The sequence below is a fragment of the Stegostoma tigrinum genome, chromosome 12 (assembly GCF_030684315.1).
Source record: "Stegostoma tigrinum isolate sSteTig4 chromosome 12, sSteTig4.hap1, whole genome shotgun sequence".
Taxonomy (NCBI): Eukaryota; Metazoa; Chordata; class Chondrichthyes; order Orectolobiformes; family Stegostomatidae; genus Stegostoma; species Stegostoma tigrinum.
In genome coordinates, this window is record NC_081365.1 from 20,849,242 (window position 1) to 20,876,532 (window position 27,291).

Here is a 27,291-nt window from a genome sequence, read left to right on the forward strand (position 1 = left end):
GTGGAGTTAGGAATTGAAAGAAGTCCTGACGAGCTGAGAAGGTCGCTGGTTCGACGTTGGGGGAAGCTGAGGAGGTGGGAGCCTGTGAACATTAATAGTTCAGTGGGGCTTGATAAGGCTTGTAGCAGTATTTGTCTCTTACAGCTGAAGAATTCGAGGTCAGGAAAAATCCAGGGACAGATCTGGCTTGGTGAAGTTAGCTGTCAGTGAAGAGTCAGGGAAATAGTTGTGAATTAGTGCTGGAGTCTGCGAGCGGTGGGGAATGTAGATCCAGATAGGATTCTGATTGACCAGAGCAGGAAGAGTTCATAGCAGAGCAGCTCTTGAGAGGCAGTTTCAAGTCTGGATCAGCAAAACAAATGACAATTGTAATTCATTGTAAAGTTCAATCACATTTACTTTGCTCCACTGCATTATTATGAATTAGACAAACCCACTGAAGGACGTGAGTTTCAGATTTCATTCTGAATTTCAAATTATTATCCAGTACAAACAAGGAGTTGTAAAAAAACACTAGGCACTAATGTGTCATTTTCAATGTGGGTAGAAAGGCTACAGCTAGAGAAGATCATTAAATTTGATCACTGGCTCAGTTAGCTGTCAGTGAAGAGTCAGGGAAATAGTTGTGAATTAGTGCTGGAGTCTGGAAGCAGTGGGGAATGTAGATCCAGATAGGATTCTGATTGACTACAGCAGGAGGAGTTCATAGCAGAGCAGTTCTTGAGAGGCAGTTTCAAGCCTGGATCATCAAAGAAAGACAATTGTAATTCATTATGAAGTTCGATCACATTTTACTGACTATCAAGCCATTAATGTCTGGGGAGAGTTACTGAAAAATCCATATGATCTTTCATGATCACTATTTGCTATGTGTTAGGGATGGGCAATAAATGCTGGCCAGCCAGCAATGCCAACATCCAACAAATGATTTAAAAAAAGCCTGTGGAGTATTCAATCACAGTCTATCTGTATTTACCACATGTAAATTCTGTGTTAGAGATAATTTGAACGTATATTGCACATGAAGCTACTGCTGTAACTTGTATGGTAAAGTATTGTTTATTCTGAACTATGGAATCTGTGGCTTTCTCGTGAAAGTTGACTGTAACTCCCCTGTATGTACTCAAAATTAAAGGCTACTGATCCCGAATGAGATTGTAATATAATTTGATGAAATTGTCTTGGATCATCATAAAAAGTTGCCGGTCTGGCCTGGGGCCAAAATGGGTGCTCCTTCCATAGCTTCTCCAAAGTTTTACTTCAAGATTGGAAAATTAGAAGCAAAATTTAACATCCTAGGAGCAAAAACTCTGCTTACTCAGCCTCAAGCTAATCGTTGCAAGTGTACCAGAATTATAAGTTTCTTTGTGAAATCTTTGTTTAGTGATCAGTCCAGTTACCACTTCATTCTTCTTTGTTTCCAGAAATCTGACATTTGGATTCGATGGACCATGTTGGAGACTTCTAACAGTTCTTAAGGTCTTCTGCCTCAGAGTAGAGGAATAGTAGGTGTTTAAAATCTGAACATTCAGGGAAATTATTCTGCATTTTATAACTACTGGGTATCCTTCACTAATTTTTGCACCTTTGTCCTTGAGTAGAACAATGACTGACTGGGAGAATGTCTGATAGAGAGCATTCTATGCTAGTTGCTAAAGAGTTGGCAAGAGCTGAATAATGGTACTTCTTCCTTCTGCCATTGCTAATTGACTTTAGAACTTGCATTGTGATAAACTACAGGTGAGAGCGCATGCAGAGATCCTCCACTTAGATGATTAAGTGGTTTATTTTGTCGACACGAGTCATGAAAGGTAGATAGCTCGCTGGGTGGCAATGCACATATTGTGGAGCAAATAATAAATGTTGTGGAATGGGAGAGTGAGAGTTCAGAGACTGTGGTTCCTGTAGGAACCAGTCATGTTGGTAAGAGTAGGTGAGAGTCCTGTCAAGTAATTTAAAAGAATTGAGTTCTGCATTAGTTAGCAGAACCTCCCCAGTCAGAGTCACATTATTACTCCGAGTACCATACACTGGATAGGCAGGGAGAGAATGAGATTGTCAGTGCCTAGCTACAATGATATACGTAAAAGGGAAGGATTTGGGTTCCTGAGATGAATTTCTCAGATGGAGTGGCTTCCCCAATGAGAGGGAACATTACAGCAAGGGGAAATGGAGCAGCAAAGAAGGGTTTAACTTCGATAACAAAGTGTGAAGCTGGATGAACACAGCAGGCCAAGCAGCATCTCAGGAGCACAAAAGCTGACGTTTCAGGCCTAGACCCATCATCAGAGAGGGGGATGGGGTGAGGGTTCTGGAATAAATAGGGAGAGAGGTGGAGGCGGACCGAAGATGGAGAGAAAAGAAGATAGGTGGAGAGGAGAGTATAGGTGGGGAGGTAGGGAGGGGATAGGTCAGTCCAGGGAAGACGGACAGGTCAAGGAGGTGGGATGAGGTTAGTAGGTAGGAGATGGAAGTGCGGCTTGAGGTGGGAGGAAGGGATGGGTGAGAGGAAGAACAGGTTAGGGAGGTAGAAACAGGCTGGACTGGTTTTGGGATGCAGTGGGGGGAGGGGAAGAGCTGGGCTGGTTTTGGGATGCAGTGGGGGAAGGGGAGATTTTGAAGCTGGTGAAGTCCACATTGATACCATTGGGCTGCAGGGTTCCCAAGCGGAATATGAGTTGCTGTTCCTGCAACCTTCAGTTGGCATCATTGTGGCACTGCAGGAGGTCTATGATGGACATGTCGTCTGAGGAATGGGAGGGAGAGTTAAAATGGTTCGCGACTGGGAGATGCAGTTGTTTATTGCGAACCGAGCGGAGGTGTTCTGCAAAGCGGTCCCCAAGCCTCCGCTTGGTTTCCCCAATGTAGTGGAAGCCACACCGAGTACAATGGATACAGTATACCACATTGGCAGATGTGCAGGTGAACATCTGCTTAATGTGGAAAGTCATCTTGGGGCCTGGGATAGGGGTGAGGGAGGAGGTGTGGGGGCAAATGTAGCACTTCCTGCAGTTGCAGAGGGAGGTGCCGGGTGTGGTGGGGTTGGAGGGGAGTGTGGAGCAGACAAGGGAGTCATGGAGAGAGTGCTCTCTCCGGAAGGCAGACAAGGGTGGGGATGGAAACATGTCTTGGTTGATGGCGTTGGATTGTAGATGGCAGAAGTGTTGGAGGATGATGCGTTGTATCCAGAGGTAGGTGGGGTGGTATGTGAGAACGAGGGGGATCCTCTTGGGATGGTTGTGGCGGGAGCGGGGTGTGAGGGATGTATTGCGGGAAATGCGGGAGATGCGGTCAAGGGCGTTCTCGACCACTGTGGGGGGAAAGTTGCGGTCCTTGAAGAACTTGGACATCTGGGATGTGCGGGAGTGGAATGCCTCATCCTGAGAGCAGATGCGACGGAGGTGGAGGAATTGGGAATAGGGGATAGAATTTTTGCAGGAGGGTGGGTGGGAGGAGGTGTATTCTAGGTAGCTGTGGGTGTCAGCGGGCTCGAAATGGACATCAGTTTCTAGCTGGTTACCTGAGATGGAGACTGAGGGATCCAGGAAGGTGAGGGATGTATTGGAGATGGCCCAGGTGAACTTGAGGTTGGGGTGGAAGGTTTTGGTGAAGTGGATGAACTGTTCGAGCTCCTCTTGGGAGCACGAGGCGGCGCCGATACAGTCATCAATGTAACGGAGGAAGAGGTGGGGTTTGGGGCCTGTGTAGGTGCAGAAGAGGGTCTGTTCCACGTAACCAACATAGAGGCAGGCATAGCTTGGGCCCATGCAGGTACCCATGGCCACCCCCTTAGTCTGTAGGAAGTGGGAGGAATCGAAAGAGAAGGTGTTGAGGGTGAGGACAAGTTTGGCTAGGCGGATGAGGGTGTCGGTGGAGGGGGATTGGTTGGGCCTGTGGGACAGGAAGAAGCGGAGGGCCTTGTGGCCATCTGCATGAGGAATACTGGTGTATAGGGACTGGACGTCCGTGGTGAAAATGAGGTGTTGGGGGCCAGGGAAATGAAAGTTCTGGAGGAGGTGGAGGGCGTGGGTGGTGTCACGGACTTAGGTAGGGAATTCCTGGACCAAAGAGGAGAAAATGGAGTCCAGATAGACGGAGATGAGTTTGGTGGGGCAGGAACAGGCTGAGACAATGGGTCGACCAGGGCAGGCGGGTTTGTGGATTTTGGGAAGGAGATAGAAACGGGCCGTGTGGGGTTGGGGAACAATAAGGTTGGAGGCTGTGGGTGGGAGGTCCCCTGAGGTGATGAGGTCATGGATGGTGTTGGAGACAATGGTTTGGTGCTCGGGGGTGGAATCATGATCAAGCTGGCGGTAGGAGGAGGTGTCGGAGAGTTGGCGTTTGGCCTTGGCGATGTAGAGGTCAGTGCGCCATACTCCCACTGCGCCTCCCTTGTCTGCGGGGTTTGATGGTGAGGTTGGGGTTGGAGCGGAGGGGGCGGACGCCACCCACCCTGCTCCTCCCACCGCCGACGGAACCCCGCCCACAGCTGACGGCGACGGAACCCAGCCCACAGCCGATGACCTCATCGCTCCTCCCACAACCTCCACAGCCAGCAACCCCAGAGAAAACTGCCACACTGAGCCCTGTTGCATCTTCACTATCCCCCCAGACCTCCCACTGATGAGGACGAATGGTCAGTCCTAAACAAGGGGCCCATGTTTGTCCCCCTCCACCCACACATCAACGAATACCAGTCACGTTTGGATATCAAGCAGTTTTTCCGCCGCCTTCGCCTCCACGCTTACTTCTTTAACTGGGAGTCTAACCCTCCCTCCACTGACGCCTTCACCCACGTCCAACACAAGTCCGCTTCCATGACACCTCCCCAGGCCTCCTACCCTCCCTCGACCTCTTCATCTCCAACTGCTGTCGAGACATTAACCGCCTCAACCTCTCCACCCCTCTCACCCACTCCAACCTCTCCCCTGCAGAACGGGCAGCCCTCCGCTCCCTCCGCTCCAACCCTAACCTCACCAAACTTGTCCTCACCCTCAACACCTTCTCTTTCGATTCCTCCCACTTCCTACAGACAAAGGGGGTGGCCATGGGTACCTGCATGGGCCCAAGCTATGCCTGCCTCTATGTAGGTTACGTGGAACAGTCCCTCTTCCGCACCTACACAGGCCCCAAACCCCACCTCTTCCTCCGTTACATTGATGACTGTATCAGCGCCGCCTCGTGCTCCCAAGAGGAGCTCGAACAGTTCATCCACTTCACCAACACCTTCCACCCCAACCTCAAGTTCACCTCGGCCATCTCCAACACATCTCTCACCTTCCTGGACCTCTCAGTCTCCATTTCAGGTAACCAGCTAGAAACTGATGTCCATTTCAAGCCCGCTGACTCCCACAGCTACCTAGAATACACCTCCTCCCACCCACCCTCCTGCAAAAATTCCATCCCCTATTCCCAATTCCTCCGCCTCCGCCACATCTGCTCCCAGGATGAGGCATTCCACTCCCGCACATCCCAGATGTCCAAGTTCTTCAAGGACCACAACTTACCCCCCACAGTGGTCGAGAACGCCCTTGACCGTGTCTCACGCATTTCCCGCAACACATCCCTCACACCCCACCCCCGCCACAACCGCCCAAAGAGGATCCCCCTCGTTCTCGCATACCACCCCCCCAACCTCCGGATACAACGCATCATCCTCCAACACTTGCGCCACCTACAATCCAACCCCACCACCCAAGCCATTTTTCCATCCCCACCCTTGTCTGCCTTCCAGAGAGAGCACTCTCTCCATGACTCCCTTGTCCGCTCCACACTCCCCTCCAACCCCACCACACCTGGCACCACCGTCTGCAACCGCAGGAAGTGCTACACTTGCCCCCACACCTCCTCCCTCACCCCTATCCCAGGCCCCAAGATGACTTTCCACATTAAGCAGATGTTCACCTGCACATCTGCCAATGTGGTATACTGTATCCATTGTACTCGGTGTGGCTACCTCTACATTGGGGAAACCAAGCGGAGGCTTGGGGACCGCTTTGCAGAACACCTCCGCTCGGTTCGCAATAAACAACTGCACCTCCCAATCGCGAACCATTTTCACTCCCCCTTCCCATTCTTTAGATGACATGTCCATCATGGACCTCCTGCAGTGCCACAATGATGCCACCCGAAGGTTGCAGGAACAGCAACTCATATTCCGCTTGGGATCCCTGCAGCCCAATGGTATCAATGTGGATTTCACAAGCTTCAAAATCTCCCCTCCCCTCACTGCATCCCAAAACCAGCCGAGTTCGTCCCCTCCCCCGACTGCATCACAAAATCAGTCCAGCTCGTCCCCGCCTCCCTAACCTGTTCTTCCTCTCACCCATCCGTTCCTCCCACCTCAAGCCGCATCTCCATTTCCTACCTACTACCTCATCCCGCCTCCTTGACCAGTCTGTCTTCCCTGGACCGACCTATCCCCTCCCCACGTCCTCACCTATACTCTCCTCGCCACCTGTCTTCTTTTCTCTCCATCTTCGGTCCGCCTCCCCCTCTCTCCCTATTTATTCCAGAACCCTCTCCCCATCCCCCTCTCTGATGAAGGGTCTAGGCCCGAAACGTCAGCTTTTGTGCTCCTGAGATGCTGCTTGGCCTGCTGTGTTCATCCAGCCTCACATTTTATTATCTTGGATTCTCCAGCATCTGCAGTTCCATTCTCACTAATACAAGGGTTTAACTTAGTTGGGAGATGTGAGGGGGAATATCCACATGTTTGGGGGAGGACAAAACAGCAAGACATTGGCAAGGTGTAAACTTTTTTTTACATGTTTCAGAGTTATTTTCATAGATGTAAATGTGATAAATAAAACAAGTGACTCAGAAGCACAGATTTGGTAAACATTAAAAAAGCAACAAACAAAATGTTCAGTCGGAACGGAGTTGGGTGGAAGCACAGCTTTATTGATAGGATGAAAAAGAGGTCTAGTTAAAGAAATGGTTGATCTCTGTGGATGCTGAGAGGAAGTGACAAGTTATACTTAAACACCTCAATGGGAGGAATAGAGTTGATATTAGGTGTTTATATAAATTGCCAAAAGTTGGCGCACAAATTCGGAGAGGCATTGGTGTAGTGTAGACTATAATCCGAAACGCCAGGCTGATTTGCTCGGGAGAATGGCTTGAGTCCAACCGTGGCAGATGATGAAATGTGAATTCATTAATGCTGACTATCTAATCATCGTTGATTGTTATCAAAAAGCCACATCTGGTGCATTAATGTCATGTCGGAAGAAGAATCCTGCTGTCCTCACCCAGTCTCGCCTACGTGTAACGTCAGGCCCACAGAAATGTGGTTGATTTAATAACTGAGCTCTGAAATGGCCCGAGAAAGCCACTCAGTTCAAGGGATGGAGAACGAATGTGAGTGGTGCTCACAACTCATACAAGAATTTTTTTTAGAAGTACATAAATAATCAGAAAGGCGAGTGGAATATTGACCTTCATCTCAAGGAAATTGGAATTCAGAAGTGAGGAAGTGATCTTTCAATTGTACAAAGTCTTGGCCAGACCTGCTCTGGAGGATTGTATTCAGTTTTGCACATGGAACTTGAGGCAGTATATGTTGGCAAACTTGCCTGAATGTTGCCAGGGCTCAAAGGGGTAAAATTATACAAACAAGCTGGAGAAACACGTTTGCTTGAGTTTAGAATATTTGAAGTGAATTAACTGAACTAATTAAAATGATAAAGAGATTTGATAGCAGGAGTTTAGGTAAATTGTTGCCTCAGGTAGGGGAAATCGAGAACAAGATGATAAGTTTAAAAGTTAGAGATGTGTTTCAGAGTGAAATCCAGGGAGGCTGAGTCATTGAACATGTCAGGACCGAGATTGAATACTTTTTATTAAAGATTTCAGCAGATGTGGAACAACAGTGAGTAAGTGGAGTTGTGATAAAGATCAGTTTGTGGTCTAGTTGAATGGCAGAATAAGCTTGGGTGGTTGAATGGCCCATTCCTGTTGAATTGTTTCACTCCTTCCTTTGTAACTGGACCAATTTCCTACCTAATGTGATTAGCAACATTCGTGGATGAAGGAGAAAAGCCATCAGCATTTCAAGGTAGTTAGGAATAAAACTCACTCTGTTAGGATTGCTTATGTTCCGAGAACATAATGTGAAATAATCATCATAGAATCCATACAGTGGGGAAACAGGCCATTCGGCCCATCAAGTCAACACCAACCCTCCCTCCCAGATCCACCCCATAACCCTGCATTTCCCACGGCCAATCCATCTAGCCTGCACATCTTTGGACTGTAGGAGGAAACCAAATCACTGGAGGAAACCCACGCAGACACGGGGAGAATGTGCAAACGCCACACAGACAGTCCTCCGAGAGAGGAATTGAACCTGGATCCCTGGTGCTGTGTGGCAGCAGTGCTAACCACTGAGCTGCCCCACAGTGAGCCTGGAAAGGAAAGAACTCAAACAGTTCCATGTCAGAGACATGTAAGAGAAGAACTTCCTACTGCCACTCTCTGGGAGGATGGTGCACATTGAATGACTGATTGATTGATTTATTCTTTGTGTCTTGCAGTCCACAGAGGAAGAAGATCTTGCTTGGCCTGTCTATCACTGATGATAATGAGTTGGGCAGTTTAAAGCTTGCGGAAAATGTCTGTTTCCACCTAATCAATGAAAACCAGGGGGCATTGCAAAAAGTGAGTGTTCTTACCTTGTGGTGTTTCACTTTAACATGCCAACGATAGATGGGATCCTGAGTTTCTAAAAAGATCCATGGGGTATGAAAGCAAATTATGCGCAAAGTTTCTAAAATCCTGGTAATCTTCAACCAGCATATTGTGTACAGTTCTGAGTATCACTGTTTAGGGAAGATGTCAAGTATGTGGAGGGAGTGCAGAAGTCACTTAGCAGAATAATGAGGGATTTCAGTTATGTGGGACACCCTTGTGAAACTTCAAACAGGCTAAGGGAAGATTTTGGAAGTTCTCAAAATTGTGACTGGTCTTGTTAAGAATCAGTAAATTGAGATTATACCCCCAGATAAGTGGGTCACTAAACCACAGGATACAGATTCAAGATCAGAAGAGTCAGAGGAGATGTTTTATTTTTAGGCAGTGCAACTAAAATGATCTCAAATGCACTGCCTGAAAAGGTGGTGAACATATACCTAATAATTTTCAAAAAGGAATTGGCTATATCCTTGAAAGGAAAATTTTATAGGGCTGTCAGGAAGTAGAGAGACTTACTGGGCAACTCTTTCAAAGAATTAGCAATGGGGTGATGGGCCTCTGTATCGTAAGAACTTCAAAAAAGATGAGCTGGCTGTTTTACCCTCATGTCTGCTCCTTAATTCATCAAGATGAGTGGCGATGGATGATTTATTTATTGCCACATATATCTTGGGAGATCCAGTGAAAGGTGTTCTGTTGTCACAATCCAGCACTATTTTGAGGTACAAAGAAAGTACTTAAATAGAGTTCCGCACTGAATCCAACAGCAATGCAGAAATGTGGCCAGAGATGAGTTAATGTCACAGAGGCCTGACTCTTCTGTCTCTCCTCCAAAACGTTAGCAAATGTAAATTGCTTTTCATGCCTGATTAGGCTCCAAACTTAAGCTTGCAAAATCCTGAAAGACCTCTTGCAAGTAATATCTGCATTTTTTAAAAATTACACTGGGCAAATTCACTTTATGTGGATGTTGAAGAAACTACCAGATTACTAAAAGCAAAGTGCTTCACATACTTGTGATCTGGAATTAGTGCCAGGATAAATCAGCAGGTTTAACAGCATCTGTTTTGAGTCTGATATGACTTATTTTGGACTACCATGAATAAAGTCTTACTGAATGACTCAGTGGCAAACTGAAGAGTAACATTGGCCAAAACTGAGAGATCGGACCTGCTCAACATAGACAAATGCGGAATTGGAATAGAACTAGGCCATTTGGCCCCTCAAGCCTGCTCTGCCACTGAATAAGATCATGACCTGAGTTTGGCAAGAATGTGGAGCTGAGGCCAAAGTCTGATAACCTTTGACTCCCATGTCAGTCACGAATCTGCCTTAAAAATATCCAACAAATCTACCTTGTCCATACTATGGTTAAGATAATTCCAAAGACTCTCAAGACTCAAGGAAAAAAAAAAATTCTCACCTCATCCCAAATGGGTGGCAATTCTTAAACTGTATTTTCTAGTTCCAGCTGGTTCTTGCGTTTTGTCTGCAAATGCTTTAGGATGCATGGGAAATGCAAGTACCAGGGACAATTGGGATAGTTGTTTTATTCATTCACTAGCAAGTCCAGCACCTGTTGCCCACCTAATTTTTTAATGTTTTATTCACTTGGGGGATGTGGCTTTCAGCTGGGTCAGCACTTATTGCCAATCCTTAGTTGCCCTTGAGAAGGGGGTGGTGAGTTGCTATCCATGTGCTTGCAGTAGGTCGCAATGCTGTTAGGGAACAAGTTTCAGGATTTTGACCCAACAACAGTGAAGGAAGAGCGATAGATTTTCCATGTTGATGGTAAGTGGTTTGGAGGGGAACTTGCAGCTGGTGGTGTTCCCATGAATCTGCTGCCCTTGTCCTTCTGGATGGACGTGGCCATGGCTTGGAAAATGCCATTAGAAGATGTTGGGTGAGTTTCTTAAGTGCATTATGTAGCTAGTAAGATACAGTGTATACAGAGTATTGGTGGTGGAAGGAGTGGATGTGGGTGTAGTATCAGTGAAGTGGGCTGCTTTGTCCTCATTGGTGTCCAGCATCTTGTGTTGCTGAAGTTGAGTATTCCATTGCACTGCTCTCCTGGACCTTTGTAAATATTGGACAAACTTTGGGGAGTCACGAGGTGAGATCCTTGCTACAATGTTTCTAATTTCTGACCTGCTTGTGTAGCCACTGTTTTTATACATTGAGTGCAGTTGAGTTTCTGGTAACCCTCAGGATTTTGATACTGGAAGATACAGCGATGGTAACAGGGCGGTGGTTAAGTTGTCTGTCACTGAAGATGGTCATTTGTGTGGCATGATGTTACTTAGCACTTGTTGGTCCAAGCCTGGATATTGTCCCAGGATGTTGATAGCTTATGTGGTTAGTAATACTCAGTAAGAAGAGCTAAGGATACCGAAGCTCCACTTTTCTCCATTTAGCGACTGCATTATATATACTCAAAGCAAGAATGTCAAATAGTTTCTTTTGATTAAATTCACAGTGAGTTTCATTAGATCCTTCACATCTGTCATATGGATGTCTAACACTACCGTATAGGGTGAGGAAATTATGTTGGAAGGATTGTCGGACAAATTTATGGGGTTGGCAGGATGACTGGAAAGCCTAGGTTTCCAAGCAGTTTTAATGTTTTACTTAAGTGAGTTTTTTTCATTATTTTGTCTTCATCTTGGCAGATTTCCAAACTATTGAATGAATTTGTTGAGATTTCAGACCATCTGGAGCTGGTGGTGAAGCTACGAGGAGAAGAACTAAAGATACTGCAAGCTTCAGCTGAAGTATTACAAAATATGAGAGTTACTCCTCCCAGATGATGATCAGAAAGTGGATCATTGGCAATACTCCCTGTTGCTTGACTGCACTCGGTGATGAGACCTGCACAGCTGTTAGGCCCTGGAAAGACCACATTGATTATTTAATGATTTATTGTGAATATGTCTTTTTTTTCCCAAAGAAACTACAATATATGGTGATTCTGCTGTAATTCATGAAAAACGGGAAAGATGATCAGTGTGAACTCCCTACACTACAATGGAAAATCAAAGGGAAATGTTGCACAATGATCTAGTACAGTAATTCCTTAGATACAATTTGATCTTGTGGTTTGATTACATTGGAACCCCTCCAGTGAAATAGTGCCTTGCCTCTGGAATATAAGGAGTGACACATCCAGTTTTGTATGTATTGCTAGCTTCTCAACAATGAAACTGCTGTTGCTTTAAGTGGCTATTTTTCTGATATTGAACAAAACTTAGCTATATAATGAATCAGAACATGTGTATTGTACATTTTGTAGTTTAAACCTATTAAATCTGATCAATTGTCAGTCAGTTGAGGTCTCTGGATGCTTCAAGTTTGTACTTGCAGCTGAAGATCGCTTGTGGTCTCGTCTAGAGGTCTGTCATAACATCTATGAACATGTTGATTAGAAAACAGCTATACCAAAAAACTGTACCAGCAGCAAATAGTTGAGTCACATGGACCTGAAGAATCCCGATCTGGGCTAGTTTAGCTAATTTTGTTTGCCAATGGCTGTACTAGGCACACCACCTGAAAAGGTAAGTGGATGCAACCTTTAAAAATTTTACACAGGTACAACAGGAGAGGAACTGAACAGGACTAATTTTGATTACACCTTCAATTAATTGCTACAGAGATAGTAGGAACTGCTGATGCTGGAGAAGGGTCTTGACCCGAAACGTCAGCTTTCCTGCTGCTCTGATGCTGCTTGGCCTGCTGTGTTCATCCAGCTCTACACCTTGTTATCTTCAAATAACTGCTCTTGTGTTGCCTGTAAATGGGAGAGAATGAACCAGCGCTGTTATCCTTTACAGCTGCAGGAAAACATTTGTTCTGAGTTTGAATGAGTACATGCTGTTCTTACCCACACTCAGTGGAGACTCTCAAATGAACAATGATTTCACTGATGACCTATCAGTAGGTCCAGTAACTGTCCAATTCTTAGTAAATAATGATTGCTTCGGGGGAGGAAAAGGAGAAATAGCCAGAACAAAACATAAGTAACTGTCTTTGCTATCTGATTATCATAAAGCCTGCTCATAAAAGCATACACTGTTTCTTCCCCTTAGTGTTTAGTCTCTGAATCTCTTAGGATGGTGTGTTGCTCCAGGACAGCCAAACAAAGAGGAAATATAAGCTTCCTCAAAGCAACAGTGGATAAATTGCACCATCTGATTTTGCACTTAAGTCACTGAAGAGAAAACCATGTGCAAATCTTGATCTGTGTCGGAATTTGACACTTTGGAGGGAGAGATTGCTGATAAGGGGATTGTTTAAATAGTCACTGTTACATACATATATGAATAGTAGATGAAGACAAGTTAAATGCAACTATATTTCACTGTGGAACAAGTTGCCAAAAATTACAGTTTAGATGAAAATGACACTTGAAGAAAAAGCCAGTGCTTTGAATCTGGAGCCTGGCTGAAATCTGTACTTGGTAAGGGGAGAAAATGTTGAAGAAAAATAATCTTAAATGCACTCGAATACAGAAGTTCGACACAGTTCCACTTGGTAGATCAATTTAGTAAGGTTCGATCACATGGGATCCAGGGAGAGCAAGCCAACTGAAAACAGATTTGCTTGACAGTAAGAGACAGAGGATGGTGGTAGAAGGCGGTTGTTTGGATTGGAGGCCTATGACCAGCCCCAAGGGTCTGCTGTTGTTCATCATTTGTATCAATGATTTAAATGACAATACAAGAGGCATGGTTAGTAAGCTTGCACAAGATACCAAAACTGATGTTCACTGGAAAGTGAACGAGGTTATCTAACAGTGCAATGAGATCTTGACCAGCTGGACCAATAGGTTGAGGATAAATGCAAGATGTTGCATTTTGATACTGTCAAACTGGGACAGGAATTACACGACCCAGGACGCTGGGTAGCGTCAAACAGAGAGACCTGGAGGTACATTTCCTTGAATGTGGCAACACAGGTAGGGTGGTGAAAAAGGGCATTTGGCACACTTGCCTTCATTGGTCACAACAATTGAGTATAGGTGTTGGGGTGTCACACGTAGCTGTGTAGGAATGAGCTACCAAAGGACATAGTAGAGGCAAATACAATAATAATATTTTTTAAAATTTCGCTAAACACATGCCTAGAGCCAAACACAGGGAAATGGGACTAGTTCATTTTAGGAAACCTGGCATGAATGAGTGGACTAGTGATAATGGGAACTGCAGATGCTGGAGAATCCGAGATAATAAAATGTGAGGCTGGATGAACACAGCAGGCCCAGCAGCATCTCAGGAGCACAAAAGCTGACGTTTCGGGCCTAGACCCTTCATCAGAGAGGGGGATGGGGTGAGGGTTCTGGAATAAATAGGGAGAGAGGGGGAGGCGGACCGAAGACGGAGAGAAAAGAAGATAGGTGGAGAGGAGAGTATGGGAGGGGATAGGTCAGTCCAGGGAAGACGGACAGGTCAAGGAGGTGGGATGAGGTTAGTAGGTAGGAGATGGAGGTGCGGCTTGGGGGCGGGAGGAAGGGATGGGTGAGAGGAAGAACAGGTTAGGGAGGCAGAGACAGGTTGGACTGGTTTTGGGATGCAGTGGGTGGAGGGGAAGAGCTGGGCTGGTTGTGTGGTGCGGTGGGGGGAGGGGACAAACTGGGCTGGTTTAGGGATGCGGTGGGGGAAGGGGAGATTTTGAAGCTGGTGAAGTTCACATTGATACCATTGGGCTGCAGGGTTCCCAAGCGGAATATGAGTTGCTGTTCCTGCAACCTTCGCTCCACACTGCCCTCCAACCCCACCACACCCGGCACCTTCCCCTGCAACCGCAGGAAATGCTACACTTGCTCCCACACCTCCTCCCTCACCCCTATCCCAGGCCCCAAGATGACTTTCCATATTAAGCAGAGGTTCACCTGCACATCTGCCAATGTGGTATACTGCATCCATTGTACCCAGTGTGGCTTCATCTACATTGGGGAAACCAAGCGGAGGCTTGGGGACCGCTTTGCAGAACACCTCAGCTCAGTTCGCAATAAACAACTGCACCTCCCAGTCGCAAACCATTTCCATTCCCCCTCCTATTCTTTAGATGACATGTCCATCACGTGCCTCCTGCAGTGCCACAATGATGCCACCCGAAGGTTGCAGGAACAGCAACTCATGTTCCGCTTGGGAACCCTGCAGCCCAATGGTATCAATGTGGACTTCACCAGCTTCAAAATCTCCCCTTCCCCCACCGCATCCCAAAACCAGTCCAGTTTGTCCCCTCCCCCCATCACACAACCAGCCCTGCTCTTCCCCTCCACCCACTGCATCCCAAAACCAGTCCAACCTGTCTCTGCCTCCCTAACCGGTTCTTCCTCTCACCCATCCCTTCCTCCCACCCCAAGCCGCACCCTCATCTACCTACTAACCTCATCCCACCTCCTTGACCTGTCCGTCTTCCTTGGACTGACCTATCCCCTCCCTACCTCCCCACCTATACTCTCCTCTCCACCTATCTTCTTTTCTTTCAATCTTTGGTCCGCTTCCCCCTCTCTCCCTATTTATTCCAGAACCCTCACCCTATCCCCCTCTCTGATGAAGGGTCTAGGCCCAAAACGTCAGCTTTTGTGCTCCTGAGATGCTGCTTGGCCTGCTGTGTTCATCCAGCCTCACATGAACGAGTGGACTGAAGGGTCTGTTTCTGTGTTGTATGACTATCACCTCCATCAGTGATCATTTGTGGCAGACATGGCATCAAGTTCCATTGTGTCCTTACCAATCACAAATACAGTTTCCTATCCAAATTACTCAAATCGCGATTGAAAGAATTTATTTCACTTTAAAGGACGGATTCCAGAGTCAACGTAATGCGCCTACAACCAGCTCGATTGAGGGCTGTCAGTTCAACATAGCCAATAAATTTAATACAAGACATTCTTCAATTTTATGTTGTTGGGTGTTATTAATTCAGTAATTTAACAAACCCACATAATATTTTTGAACATTGACAATATTGTCCTGGTTCTAAAATTCAGCATAACTGAAGGTTAACATAGATGGCATGCTAATTAGGTATGTTAATTCAGTGAACATGACTATTATCACTAGCTCCCAATACTGAAAGAATTTTTAGCACCATAAACACTGTAGGCTGAAAATGTCCCCTTTCAAGGAAGATTGAATTTTACCATGAATTTGTGCTTCATTTCCACCTTTTCAGTTATTTTGAGAAGCTAACCACTAATGATATTTAATTTGTAAAGAAATGCTACGCAACAGGAAAATTACTGGTCCTCTTCCAATGCTGCTATTTATGGATCTGGCACAAGGACACTCAACTGCTGGAATGGCATCATCCAAAAAAGCAAAAAACACTGGCAAATGAAATATTCCTTAAGTATAAACAGTAGTTTTTTTTATTGTTACAACCAATGAAATTTACTTCAAAAATTTAAGTGAGTGAATTATTCTTTAAAAAAAAGAGTTGTAAGAAATATACAGCTGTTTGCAGCAGTTACAGCAAAACTATTTCCACCTCAACTTTGAGGGGGGAAAAAAGTACTGTTTATGGAAAAGAAATTTTTCATTTAATCAGAATTCTGTTCTGAACCCTTCCCCAAACCAAAACCATACCTGAATGGGATTTCATTACATAGGTGCAGTTCTCTGGCGTTGATCTGTACAATTTTTGGCAGTAAGTATTAGTTGCATGACCACTTATTTTACCAACATTAGCCATGTGGTGAGCTTAAATATTTATAAAATACAAATATACATGACATATTTTACATGACAGCGAGGGGTTGAAGTTTGGGTAGCCATAGAATCATGGAATAAAGACATGGAATGATTACAGCACAAAGAGGCCATTCAACCCTGTGTGTGTATGGTGGTTCTCTACAAGAGCAGCTCAGTTCACCCCACTTTCTTAGCTTATCCCTGTATTCCTCTTAAATACCTTCTCCAGCTGCTTATTCAGTTGCCTTTTCAAAGTCGTGACTAAACCTGCCTCCAACACATTCATAGGCAGTGCATTCCAGATCCCCATCACTTACTGCTCGATGGCATAGTTGACTCCTTTCTAATCACCTGAAGTTGTTTAGAATTTTTTTTTGGAAACTATTTTAAAATTCGTTAGAACTAGATGAAAATTTTACAAACTATTTTTGCCTTGTATCAGCTCAATATCAATAGCTCCAGAAAGCATACATTTTCCTTTTGTTGAGTTGGTATAGAATTTTAAGCATCTGTTCTTATTGACACAGCTAACAAGAAAAAGACACTTCAGCAAGCAGGCTTTCTAAAACTTTTATTTATTGCCCATTCAACTTCTTTCTATAATTGTCAGAAACTGCTGGACTGAGAATTGCTTTAGCACAAAGCAGACAATGATTTCACTGGGATTACAAAGGCTCAGGCTTGAGCCAACATGCTTGACTAAACTAGTGCAGGGAACTATAAACAATTCACACTAACCAGCCCTGAAAGAAAAAAAAGTCTATTTTAGAAGAACTTGCTGATACAGAGCCAAATTAAGCTAATTTGTTTTCACTCTTGCTATGGAAGCAGAGAGAAAGGCGACACGGTGCTGCTTGAAAATAGTTTAAAATTATCCGATGTAAAAAGTTGCTTTTTTGTATCCACTGCGGTCATGGTTAGAGAGCCGTTGCAGTATCAAATGACAACAGTAGGACTCACCATTAAATTGGATGCAGCTCATTCCAACTGGACTGTTTCTTTAAGAGCATGACATCACCAAACTGACCTTGTAGACACCAAGCTATACTACTGCAATCCTATATTCTACTGATCCAGTCTAATTAGTTGATGCAACACTTAGCATCAACCACTCTGTTGACAAGAGGCAATGTACGCTAGAAATTAGCAAAACTGAATCTTTTTGCATGATTTCAGATGGTTTCAAAACATTTTGAAATTAGTCTTGAGGTCAAGTATATGCAGCAAACCACATTCTTGTTATTACAAATGATCAGCTTTTCTGTAAGACGGTACATAACGACAGCATTGTCAGGAAACAGGTGGCTATAATATTCGAGTGTTGAAGTGGAATTGAAGCTGTCGATTTGCCCAGAATAACACAGATGCTTTGGGAATCAACACCAGTCTTTTGGCTGTTTGCAGAAATTAGTTATCATGACACTGTTTCAGAGCCGAACAACTTGTTTTTTCTTGACTTGTTTCTTCTGAACCATCTCCATAGCAACTGAGGCTTCATATATTGGAATGGGTTCATCCAACTGAGGCCTGAAAAGAGACAGCAGTTAGAAATGTCTAGACACTGTACAAAGTCTTCAAAATACCTGGTACATTTTTTTTTCTTTAGGAAATGAGGCAAATTGATACCTAAAATGTTTAGATAATAGGTTATGGTTTTCACCTCATCACCTAGTGTGTATTTTAAATATAATTATATAACTAATCAAATAGTGAAGACTGCATTTTTGCTGTGAATTTTAAGGGAAATGTGTAGTATAATTTTTGCACGTATAGTTACTAGAGGTAGAACTTAATTAAAGCACTTACTTCAATTACTGATTTATTAGATAATTGTCTTTCAAAGTGGACTGAATTAAATGTTGACAGCAGACTCCCACATCTCAGCTTATATGTCAAGGGTTAGCCACGCTCCTCGAGCTAGCCTGTCCCACTTTAATTTTTTGGGTGACCACCCATCCGCAAGAAGATGTCTCGCCTCACTGAACTGCCAACCAATCACAAAAGCTATGCTGGTACTAGTGTAAGGTAAAGATCTGGAGTACAACAATGGACCAGGGCATTTAGGTATGTTTTAGTATACACAGGCCCAGTGAGTGGATGGGGGGCATGTCGCACATTGAAGGGAAAAATAGATGTGGGTATGGCCTCCAACTGATGTGGAGTCGAGTGGAGTGGGCTGGGGGAGTAGCAGTGATCTTTGTTTGACAAGGACCCCAACATGTCTTGAACTGGCCAGCAGGGTTAATTTTGCTGGGTATCAGCCTTGCCTGCTACCGCTATGTCAGAATTGTCACAGGATGAGGCCCTTAACTGGGCATTACAAGCTCATTTAAAGGCCTCCATTGGGCCTTGGGAGGGAGGCCCACTTGATGTCTCTCTGACTCTCAAAATTGTTATGGAGGCAGGGATGGACAAGCCAACAGCGGGCATGACAATGATGCTTTGTAATGAACTGGCTCACACGTGTGCTTCCATTTTCAGTGAGTGGCCTATAAAGTGCAACTCAAGAAAGGCTAGAACAAGTATCAAAATGAGTACCGAAAGGTTCCAGTGGCCAGCTTCTCCATCACGTCTTTCAAAATATCTAGGCAATGGCATTCAGGAGTATAAAGTTCAGTGTGACAAAATGTGAAACATCACATGAATAGAAAACAATGGATACACATTTGAAGAATTTTGTACAATGTATCTTCCCTATTTCTAAATGATTGCATTCTTAACATCAGATTGCTGACCTTGGATGGTTTGTTATTATAATCACTTCACCATTTGAGAACTGTTCCTCTCATCAGTCTGATATGCATGTCTTAGCTTCAAAGTGATGATCATGAAAAACTTTCCTTTTTTTTCCTCCATGGAAATGTGAAAGAGAGGAGAAAAAGAACCAGAACAGAAAAGGAAAACATAAGAACGGGATACGGTTTCCTCCCACAGTCCAAAGATGCGTAGGCTAGGAGGATTGGCGATACTAAATTGCCTGTAGTGTCCAAGGAACATTAGGAGGATTAGACATGGGAAATGCAGTGTTACAGGGAAAGGATAGGGGGGTGGGTCTGGGTGGGATGCTGTTCGTAGAGACAGTATGAACTTGTTGGGCCAAATGGCCTGTTTTCACACTGTCAGAGTTCTATGATTTAGGGGACAGTAATTGTTGCATCTCAGGTTTTGGTGGATAATAGGAAATCACAATGAAAATCTAAATAAGCATGTTGTGGGGCTGGGCGAGTGCAGGAAGAGAAAGAGAGAGACAGAGACACATACACTTATGAAAATGCCAGGGCTGCACTCTAAACATGTTAATTTAAGTTAGGGATTGGTTGAGCTTAAACAGACTACCAGAAAAGGTCACAGGTTTGATCATAGGTCTGATGAGTCCATTAAAGTTAGTGGAAGTGCAGGTATGCAGACTACAACCAGCTGCAATAAACTGTGTTACTGGCTGGGTGTTGTCTCAGTTACTGGCTGGGTTTTGATGGGGAGGCTGGTTGCGAAATATAGATCAGAGTTTCTGCTCTTGCTAGCCGTCATCCAGTCATTTACAGCTGGACGTGTGAAAGAAACAATGTTCCGGGATAAGCTTATGCTTGATTTTGTTTCCGACATTTGAGTAGCCTGTTGCTTACCACCAGATTCACACAATAAGAACATTCTTGTTGGCATTGGCAGGGACAGAAAAAGTCAAAACCAAAATCTTCACCAGGGAGAGGAGAAGATTTGCAGAAAAAGAGAAGTTCAATGCAGCCCACTACTTGTCCACTGACATAGGCCTCATTATATTCTTCAGAAAGCAAGGATTTGTAGTCACAAAATACACAACTTCTAAATTAGTATTTCTATCACTGACAGAATAAAAACAACAATCAAGGAACCAGTTTTAATTTAAACTGGTAATAGACCAGTTACTGATAGAGCTAAAACAAAATTTTGTACATCTGGTGACAAAAGGTTGCAAAGTGTTCATCCACATGTCTCTGTATTTGACCCCTCTCCCAAACACATTTGTTAAAGCTGAGACCTTTATCGCATAGTTACACTACTCATTCTGAATGCTGAAAGATTTTAGCTGCACAGCAACAAAAAAATGCAGTATAATTGAAGCCAAAATTGTTCCAGCCTAACTTTGGGCAACAGGTATGGAACTCTGGACAGGGCAACTGGAACCAGTTCAAACATATTTAAAACTTTTAAAACTCAAAAAACGCTGAAGAGTTTCATGCTCGCTTGTTTATTTTAACTTTTTAAGCATTCGAACCCACTGAACAGAAAGAGGCACATGTATTTAAGCATAATGCATTCTGATTGTCTAAGTGAGAGAGATATAGATATGGTACTTAGTTCGAATATCACAGAATCCAGTTACAGCATGGAAAAATGCCATTTCAGTGACTTGCCCAGACTACACTTCCCATACTGCCTTTCTTTTATATGTGTTTGTTTATTGCAGCCACATTGTACCATTGGAAAACACTAATGGGTGAGAACAGCTGCAAATGTCTTCATTCAATCACATATCATTTTGTATCATCACGAAGTTAATCTCTAAAATGACAATTCTGTACTCACTAGGCAACTGCATGTTAAGTTGGTGCCAACAAAAATATAAAGCAAATGTATACAACAAATGTTGTACAACATATTTTGGGAAAAAGTAGTAAATGATGGGGAAAAATAAACTCAGGCATTAAACTATTGGTTAGAAACAGAGGGAACTGAATTATCAGACTGACAATTGCTTCTTTAATCAGGTGAAAACTTAGGCAAACAGTGCATAAATTTGTATCATACACCATGGTACAGGTAATGTGCAATGATTTCTATCCAGTGATTCACATATATTCAGGGTTGCCAACCCCTCTGCTTTGTCCTGAAGTCTGCTGGAATTGAAGATAGATAACAGAGTGCACAGGGATAATGGGAACTGCAGATGCTGGAGAATCCAAGATAACAAAGTGTGGAGCTGGATGAACACAGCAGGCCAAGCAGCATCTCAGGAGCACAAAAGCTGACATTTTGGGCCTAGACCCTTCAATCAGAGAGCTATTTTTTTTTAAGGTCAAGGAGGCGTGATGAGGTGGTAGGTAGGAAATGGAGGTGAGGCTTGAGGTGGGAGGAAGGGATGGGTGAGAGGAAGAACAGGTTAGGGAAGCGGAGACAGGCTGGGCTGGTTTTGTGGTGCAGTGGGGGGAGGGGAAGAACTGGACTGGTTCTGGGATGCAGTGGCGGAAGGGGAGGTTTTGAAGCTTGTGAAGTCCACATTGATACCATTGGGCTGCAGGGTTCCCAAGCGGAATATGAGTTGCTGTTCTTGTAACCTTCGGGTGGCATCATTGTGGCACTGCAGGAGGCCCATGATGGACATGTCATCTGAGGAATGCGAGGGGGAGTTAAAATGGTTTGCGACTGGGAGGTGCAGTTGTTTGTTGCGAACCGAGCGGAGGTGTTCTGCAAAGCGGTCCCTAAGCCTCCGCTTGGTTTCCCCAATGTAGAGGAAGCCTCCCTGATGAAGGGTCTAGGCCCAAAACATCAGCATTTGTACTCCCGAGATGCTGCTTGGCCTGCTGCGTTCATCCAGCTCCACACTTTGTTAACACAGTGCAAAGTGTTCAGTTCAGGAGGAAAAATAGGAATTCAGTTAATGAACACTGCCAGTGAAACAATGACAGGAGGCAAAGCTGGTTCTGATAGCAATTGCGTGATGACAAATTTCCAATGCAGTAAGTCAGTCTATGCTAAAGACCAAGCCCTATGCTGGAAAGTACTCAGTCAATGGCTATTTGTATTTCAGGCACCAGCACCAACTATTTAAATTTGATACTCCAAACTGCTTTCCTGATTTGGCCCAACCTTACTCTTTACCTCTCGAGTTTGCCCGAGTCAGTTCTCCGTTCATAGTAGTAGCAGGAGCTGCAACTTCAACAGATTTCTGTTTCACTGTGAATGTAATGTTGCCTTGCATTTTTCATGAAATCGCATTCAAATCCAGATTTTCCACTTCTAGTGCCTGTCATTTGGCAGAGTTGTCAACTCTCCCAGATGCTGTCTAACTTTTTCCCTGTAGCGTTGGAGACTGAGGGGTAACTTTAGAGGTTTATAAAACCACGAAGGGCATGGATAGGGTGAACAGCTAAGATCTTTTCCTGGTGTAAGACAGAGTCCAAAACTAGAAGATATAGGTTTAAGGTGAGAAGAGTAAAATATAATTCGGGGCCTGAGAGGCAACTTTTTCAGACAGAGGGTGGTGCATGTATAGAATGAGCTGCCAGAGGTAGTGGAGGTGGCTGCTATGACTACAACATTTAGAAAACATCTGGATGGGCATATGAATAGGAAGGGTTTAAAGGGATGATGGCTAAATGCCAGCAAGCGGGTCTACATTAACATAGAATATCTGTTTGGCACGGGTGGGTTGGACAAAACGGTCTGCTTGTGCTATACAGCCTTACGACTTGCTGAGTATTAAGAATTTTCTACTTTTGTTGGAGGAATAAAGTGACTGCTTTCAATTTCTCAGCAGTGGGATGAGAAAATGGTGGCCATGAAAATGTGCGTGGTGGGGGTGAGGTGGAAATGAGGGGGAAAAAAAAGGGGAGGCGGACATTGTGTGAGCAGAGACTTCACCACGTTTAAACCATTCATAGGGTACTCAAGAAATTTCCTGAAATCCGGCTCCCCTCAGCCAATGGTCCTTTTATAGCCTCATAGACAGCACAGTTACTTCACCACAGGGGAACTCTACTTTCATAACGAAAATGCAATATTGACTGACAAACTTCAGGCAACTGACATTTGAACAAGCATCACAAGATCAAACATCTAGCAAGAGTTGGAAACTTTATGTTGCAAAATTATTATTTTTGACCGTTGATAACAAACACTAGTCAAAATATTGCATGCATACTGTAAAAGCGTAGGTCTTGTTATTCAGTTCTTAAAATTATCGGGCACTGTTAACTCAAGGTCTGAAATCTTCTAAACAGTGCCAAGAAAGGATACGTAGATACTTCCCTTGATGCATGTTTGATAGTTGCCACACTTCCTCATTTAGGAATGAAATGGTTGCTGCTTTACAAAATAGAAACTGACTATCTGGAGGATCCAGCTGTGAAAGGAGAAATTAATAGGTTAAAAAGTGATACCAAGCTATAATATGACAATCGTAACATCGATCAAATATGGAAAATGCTGCACACTTTAAATTCTGCTTGCTTGTCAATTTGTGTTTTCATGGTGTGAAATTTAGTTAATTTAGTGGCAGTAGGAGTGCTATGAAGCACTTTCACACCCAACTTAAAGAAGGTCAATTGTACTTCCCTAGAGTCATAGAGATTTAGAATATGGAAACAGACCATTTGGTCCAACTCATCCATGCCGACCGGGCCGCCTATACAAATCTATTTGCAGGCATTTGGTCCATATCCCTCTAAACCCTTCCTATTCAATACAACATTAAAAGGATGGGTAATTGGACCAGATTCCACCACTCCCTGTGGCAGCTCATTCCATATACGCACCACCCTCTACACGAAAAAAGTTGCCCCTTTGGTACCTTAGATGTCATTCCCCTCTCACCTTAAACCTATGTCCTATATTTTTGGACTAACCCACGCTGGGGAAAAGACCTTGGCTATTCACCCTATCCGTGCGCCTCATGATTTTATATACCTCTATGAAAGATCACTCCTCAGCCTCAGACTCTCAAGGGAAAATCGTTCCAGTCTATTTAGCCTCTCCCTCAAGCTCAAACCTCCAACCTTGTTAACGCCCTCTGAACCCTTTCTAATTTCACAACATCCTTCCTATAGGCAGGAGACCAGAATTGCTCACAATACTCGAAAGTGATGGAATCAATGTCCTGTACAGCTGCAATATTATCTCCCAACTCCTATACTCAATGCACTGACCAATAAAGGCAAGCATTCCAAATGCCTTCTGCACTATCCTATCTACCCACAACTCCATTTTCAAGGAATTATGAACCTGTACTCCAAGGTCCCCTTGTTCAGAAACAATTCCTAGGACCTTTTTGTAAATCTTTTTGATTTTTTTTTGTAAATCTACAATAGTGAGTAGAATGGGCTCTTTTTGATTATATGTTTTTATTGAGATCTCTCTCTTGATTAAGCTTAAAATATAAAACATTGGTACTCAGTTAACCTGGAGCTGTGTTTTTAGACTAGTATGACTGGGCTATTTTCTGGGTCTGTAGATTAAGGTGCAAGGATGACCTTTAGTAGAGTTATGTGTTCTTCCTGTCAGATGTGGGAGATTAGGGAGAGTTCCCATATTATGTTTGCGGGAAATATGTTTGGTTTTGAATCCTATTGGATTGTTTGGAGCAGCAGTTAGAGGAAGTGTGGAATTTATAGGAGCTGGGGGTGTGATGGATGGCAGTTGCAGGAAGGGAGATAAACCATAGGTACAGTCAGGTAGATGGGTTACCTCCAGGAAAGGTAGGAGAGGGAAACAGATAGTGCAGGAGTCTCCTGTGGCTAACCCCATCTCAACCAAGAATATGATGGGTAATGGACTCCCAGGGGAATGTAGCACAGACAGCCAGGTTTCTGGTACCAAGGCTGGCTCGAATGTAATGTCATGTTCTACGTGGTCAATTGAGATTGGAAACTCTCTAGTCAGAGGCACAGACAGACGTTTCTGTGGCCGACAGATCACTATCAAGGGACCATTGCTAGGTGCATGTGTGCCTGTGTGTGTGTGTTGGGGGCATAGGTGCACTATGTTGTTCATGTGTGTGCCTGAGTGAATGCACATCCCGTGCAAGTACAGGACTGAACTTGTCCATGGTGCGCTCCACAATCATTTCAGACCTTATAATGGTGACTACTCTTCTAAAATACGTTATTGACTGTCTGAAGTAATTTGCTAAGTCTTGTGGTAATGGAGAGCATTATAGATACATAGAAGTTGAAAAATAGGAACAGGTGTAGGCCGTTTGGCCCTGCTATGCTATTCAATATGATCACAGCTGACCATCCAACACAGTACCCTGTTTCCAATTTCACTTTGATCCCTTTAGCCCTAAGAATCATATCTAACTCCTCCTTAAAAACATTCAAAGTTTTGGCCCCAACATTTCAGTGGCAGAGATTTCTACAGGCTCACCATTCTGTGAACAAATTCCTCCTCATCTCAGTCTTAATGGAAACAGTTTGGAAATAGATTCCTTCTGACTTAAAAGCAATTCATCTGAGTCACATACTGTACCAGTTAGTGGTGTAGTGGTTTTAAAACATTTTATTAAAAACTAATTGATCTCCTGGGATGTTATATGTGGACATACAATGCCAAGTGTAGTATTCAGATCAACAGGGCTAAAGAGTTCAAGGGGAAAAAAAGGAAACGGCAGCAAGGAGGAGGGAGAGAAGAATGAAGGAAATTAAACAAGAAAGGAGTTACGAGATTATGCTCAATGAGTTGGGGAAGAAAGTGCTATTCATGCTGTTTAACCAGTGTGGTTTTTGGTAGGAAAGTGATGTTTGCGAGTGTGGCACTTATGGAATGCTTTATGCCTGATTAATGTTGGTCAGCTCTAAATTTAAAAGTCAAACATGATAGATCAAAAATACAAAGTAAGTAATTTTTTGGAGCAGAGTACATTAAAAGCATAAATCAGTATTATTTAACAACAAGAATGGGGCATTACAAACTGTGAATCCATTCTAAGTATATGACAGTGCAGATGAAACGCATACTCCTAATACAGCACGATCTACAGCATAACTGGTATTATAATGATTTAGTCCTTGGGGCAAGACGGTTACAAAAGCAATTACTAAAATCTGATCTTGAGTACCTAATTTTAACTTACCACAAACATTCACCATGATTACAGAAGACAGTGCAATAGAACTTATACCATGAAAACTAGTTCCATTGAGCTCTTTAAAAAAAAAAACCTGTCAAAACAAGCTAAGATACAAAGTCAAGAGGTACACAGGAAATTAAGAAGGCATTCCTGTTTAGAAACAGAAGCTGTCAAGGTCCTACGCCTCCACTTGCAAGTCACAAACAGATACAGAAATATAACATTTACATCAGGATTTAAAAGAAGGAGGTTTCACGTCATGCATGAGTAATTAAAGGATGTTTAGACATGAAAAAGCGACAAGATATTAAACCAAACCCTCCATAATTTTTTCCCCACTTCAACTTGCGATACAACTACATTGTAACTTAATAAATAAATTTCCATTCTCTCTCCGCACACCCTAAAATTAACAGAAATTAATTTTTGGGAATAACATGAATGATAGGAGTTCATGCAATATTGAGTGTCTTGTTTTCTGGTGAACAGTGTGCATTGACAGGTTACAAATGACCTATACAGTGTAAGCTTCTTGGATTACCTGCAGATTTTCCTCTGTTGTTACCCAGTGACCTCCAACAGACAGAAGACTGAGGATGTCATGTTTATGCGGGAGATGTTGTTTGACAACTGGTTCATCTTCTTTGCTGTACAACTGCACTGTAACACAACATCGAAGTGCACACTGTTAACAGCACAGACTGCTGGACATGCATATGGTCACAGAAATTTGAGGGTGCTTACATGTAGAAGGAAAATATTCTGCCTGGAAGTCAGTGGTGAGTGGAGTTCCACAGGGCTCTGTCCTTGGGCCTCTACTGTTTGTAATTTTTATTAATGACTTGGACGAGGGGATTGAAGGATGGGTCAGCAAGTTTGCAGACGACACAAAGGTCGGAGGTGTCGTTGACAGTGTAGAGGGCTGTTGTAGTCTGCAGCGGGACATTGCCAGGATGCAGAGATGGGCTGAGAGGTGGCAGATGGAGTTCAACCTGGATAAATGCGAGGTGATGCATTTTGGAAGTCGAATTTGAAAGCTGAGTACAGGATTAAGGATAGGATTCTTGGCAGCGTGGAGGA

The 27,291-nt window shown here is 43.8% G+C and overlaps 2 protein-coding genes across 9 annotated transcripts in view; one reads left to right on the plus strand and one right to left on the minus strand.

The window, feature by feature from the left end:
* The window catches only part of setd4 (SET domain containing 4), a 75,510-nt gene extending 63,512 nt beyond the window's left edge, over positions 1-11,998 (plus strand). For 2 of the 6 annotated variants that reach the window (XM_059650186.1, XM_048540180.2), the window contains exons 8-10: positions 1,425-1,505; positions 8,538-8,661; positions 11,364-11,996. In XM_059650186.1, coding sequence (XP_059506169.1) covers positions 1,425-1,505; positions 8,538-8,661; positions 11,364-11,501 — 343 coding nt within the window. In that variant the 3' untranslated portion in view covers positions 11,502-11,996. Of the gene's footprint in view, positions 1-1,424; positions 1,506-8,537; positions 8,662-11,363 lie in introns of all 6 variants that reach the window. The other 4 variants (XM_059650184.1, XM_059650185.1, XM_059650182.1 and 1 more) reach the window with 3 other exon arrangements.
* Positions 11,999-16,944: 4,946 nt separating this feature from the next.
* Positions 16,945-27,291, minus strand: part of cryzl1 (crystallin, zeta (quinone reductase)-like 1) — an 83,671-nt gene continuing 73,324 nt past the window's right edge. For all 3 annotated transcript variants that reach the window (XM_059650192.1, XM_059650189.1, XM_059650190.1), the window contains 4 exons: positions 26,753-26,871; positions 23,382-23,487; positions 18,927-18,972; positions 16,945-17,915 (listed from right to left, as the gene is read on the minus strand). In XM_059650192.1, coding sequence (XP_059506175.1) covers positions 17,816-17,915; positions 18,927-18,972; positions 23,382-23,487; positions 26,753-26,871 — 371 coding nt within the window. In that variant the 3' untranslated portion in view covers positions 16,945-17,815. The remainder of the gene's footprint in view (positions 17,916-18,926; positions 18,973-23,381; positions 23,488-26,752; positions 26,872-27,291) is intronic.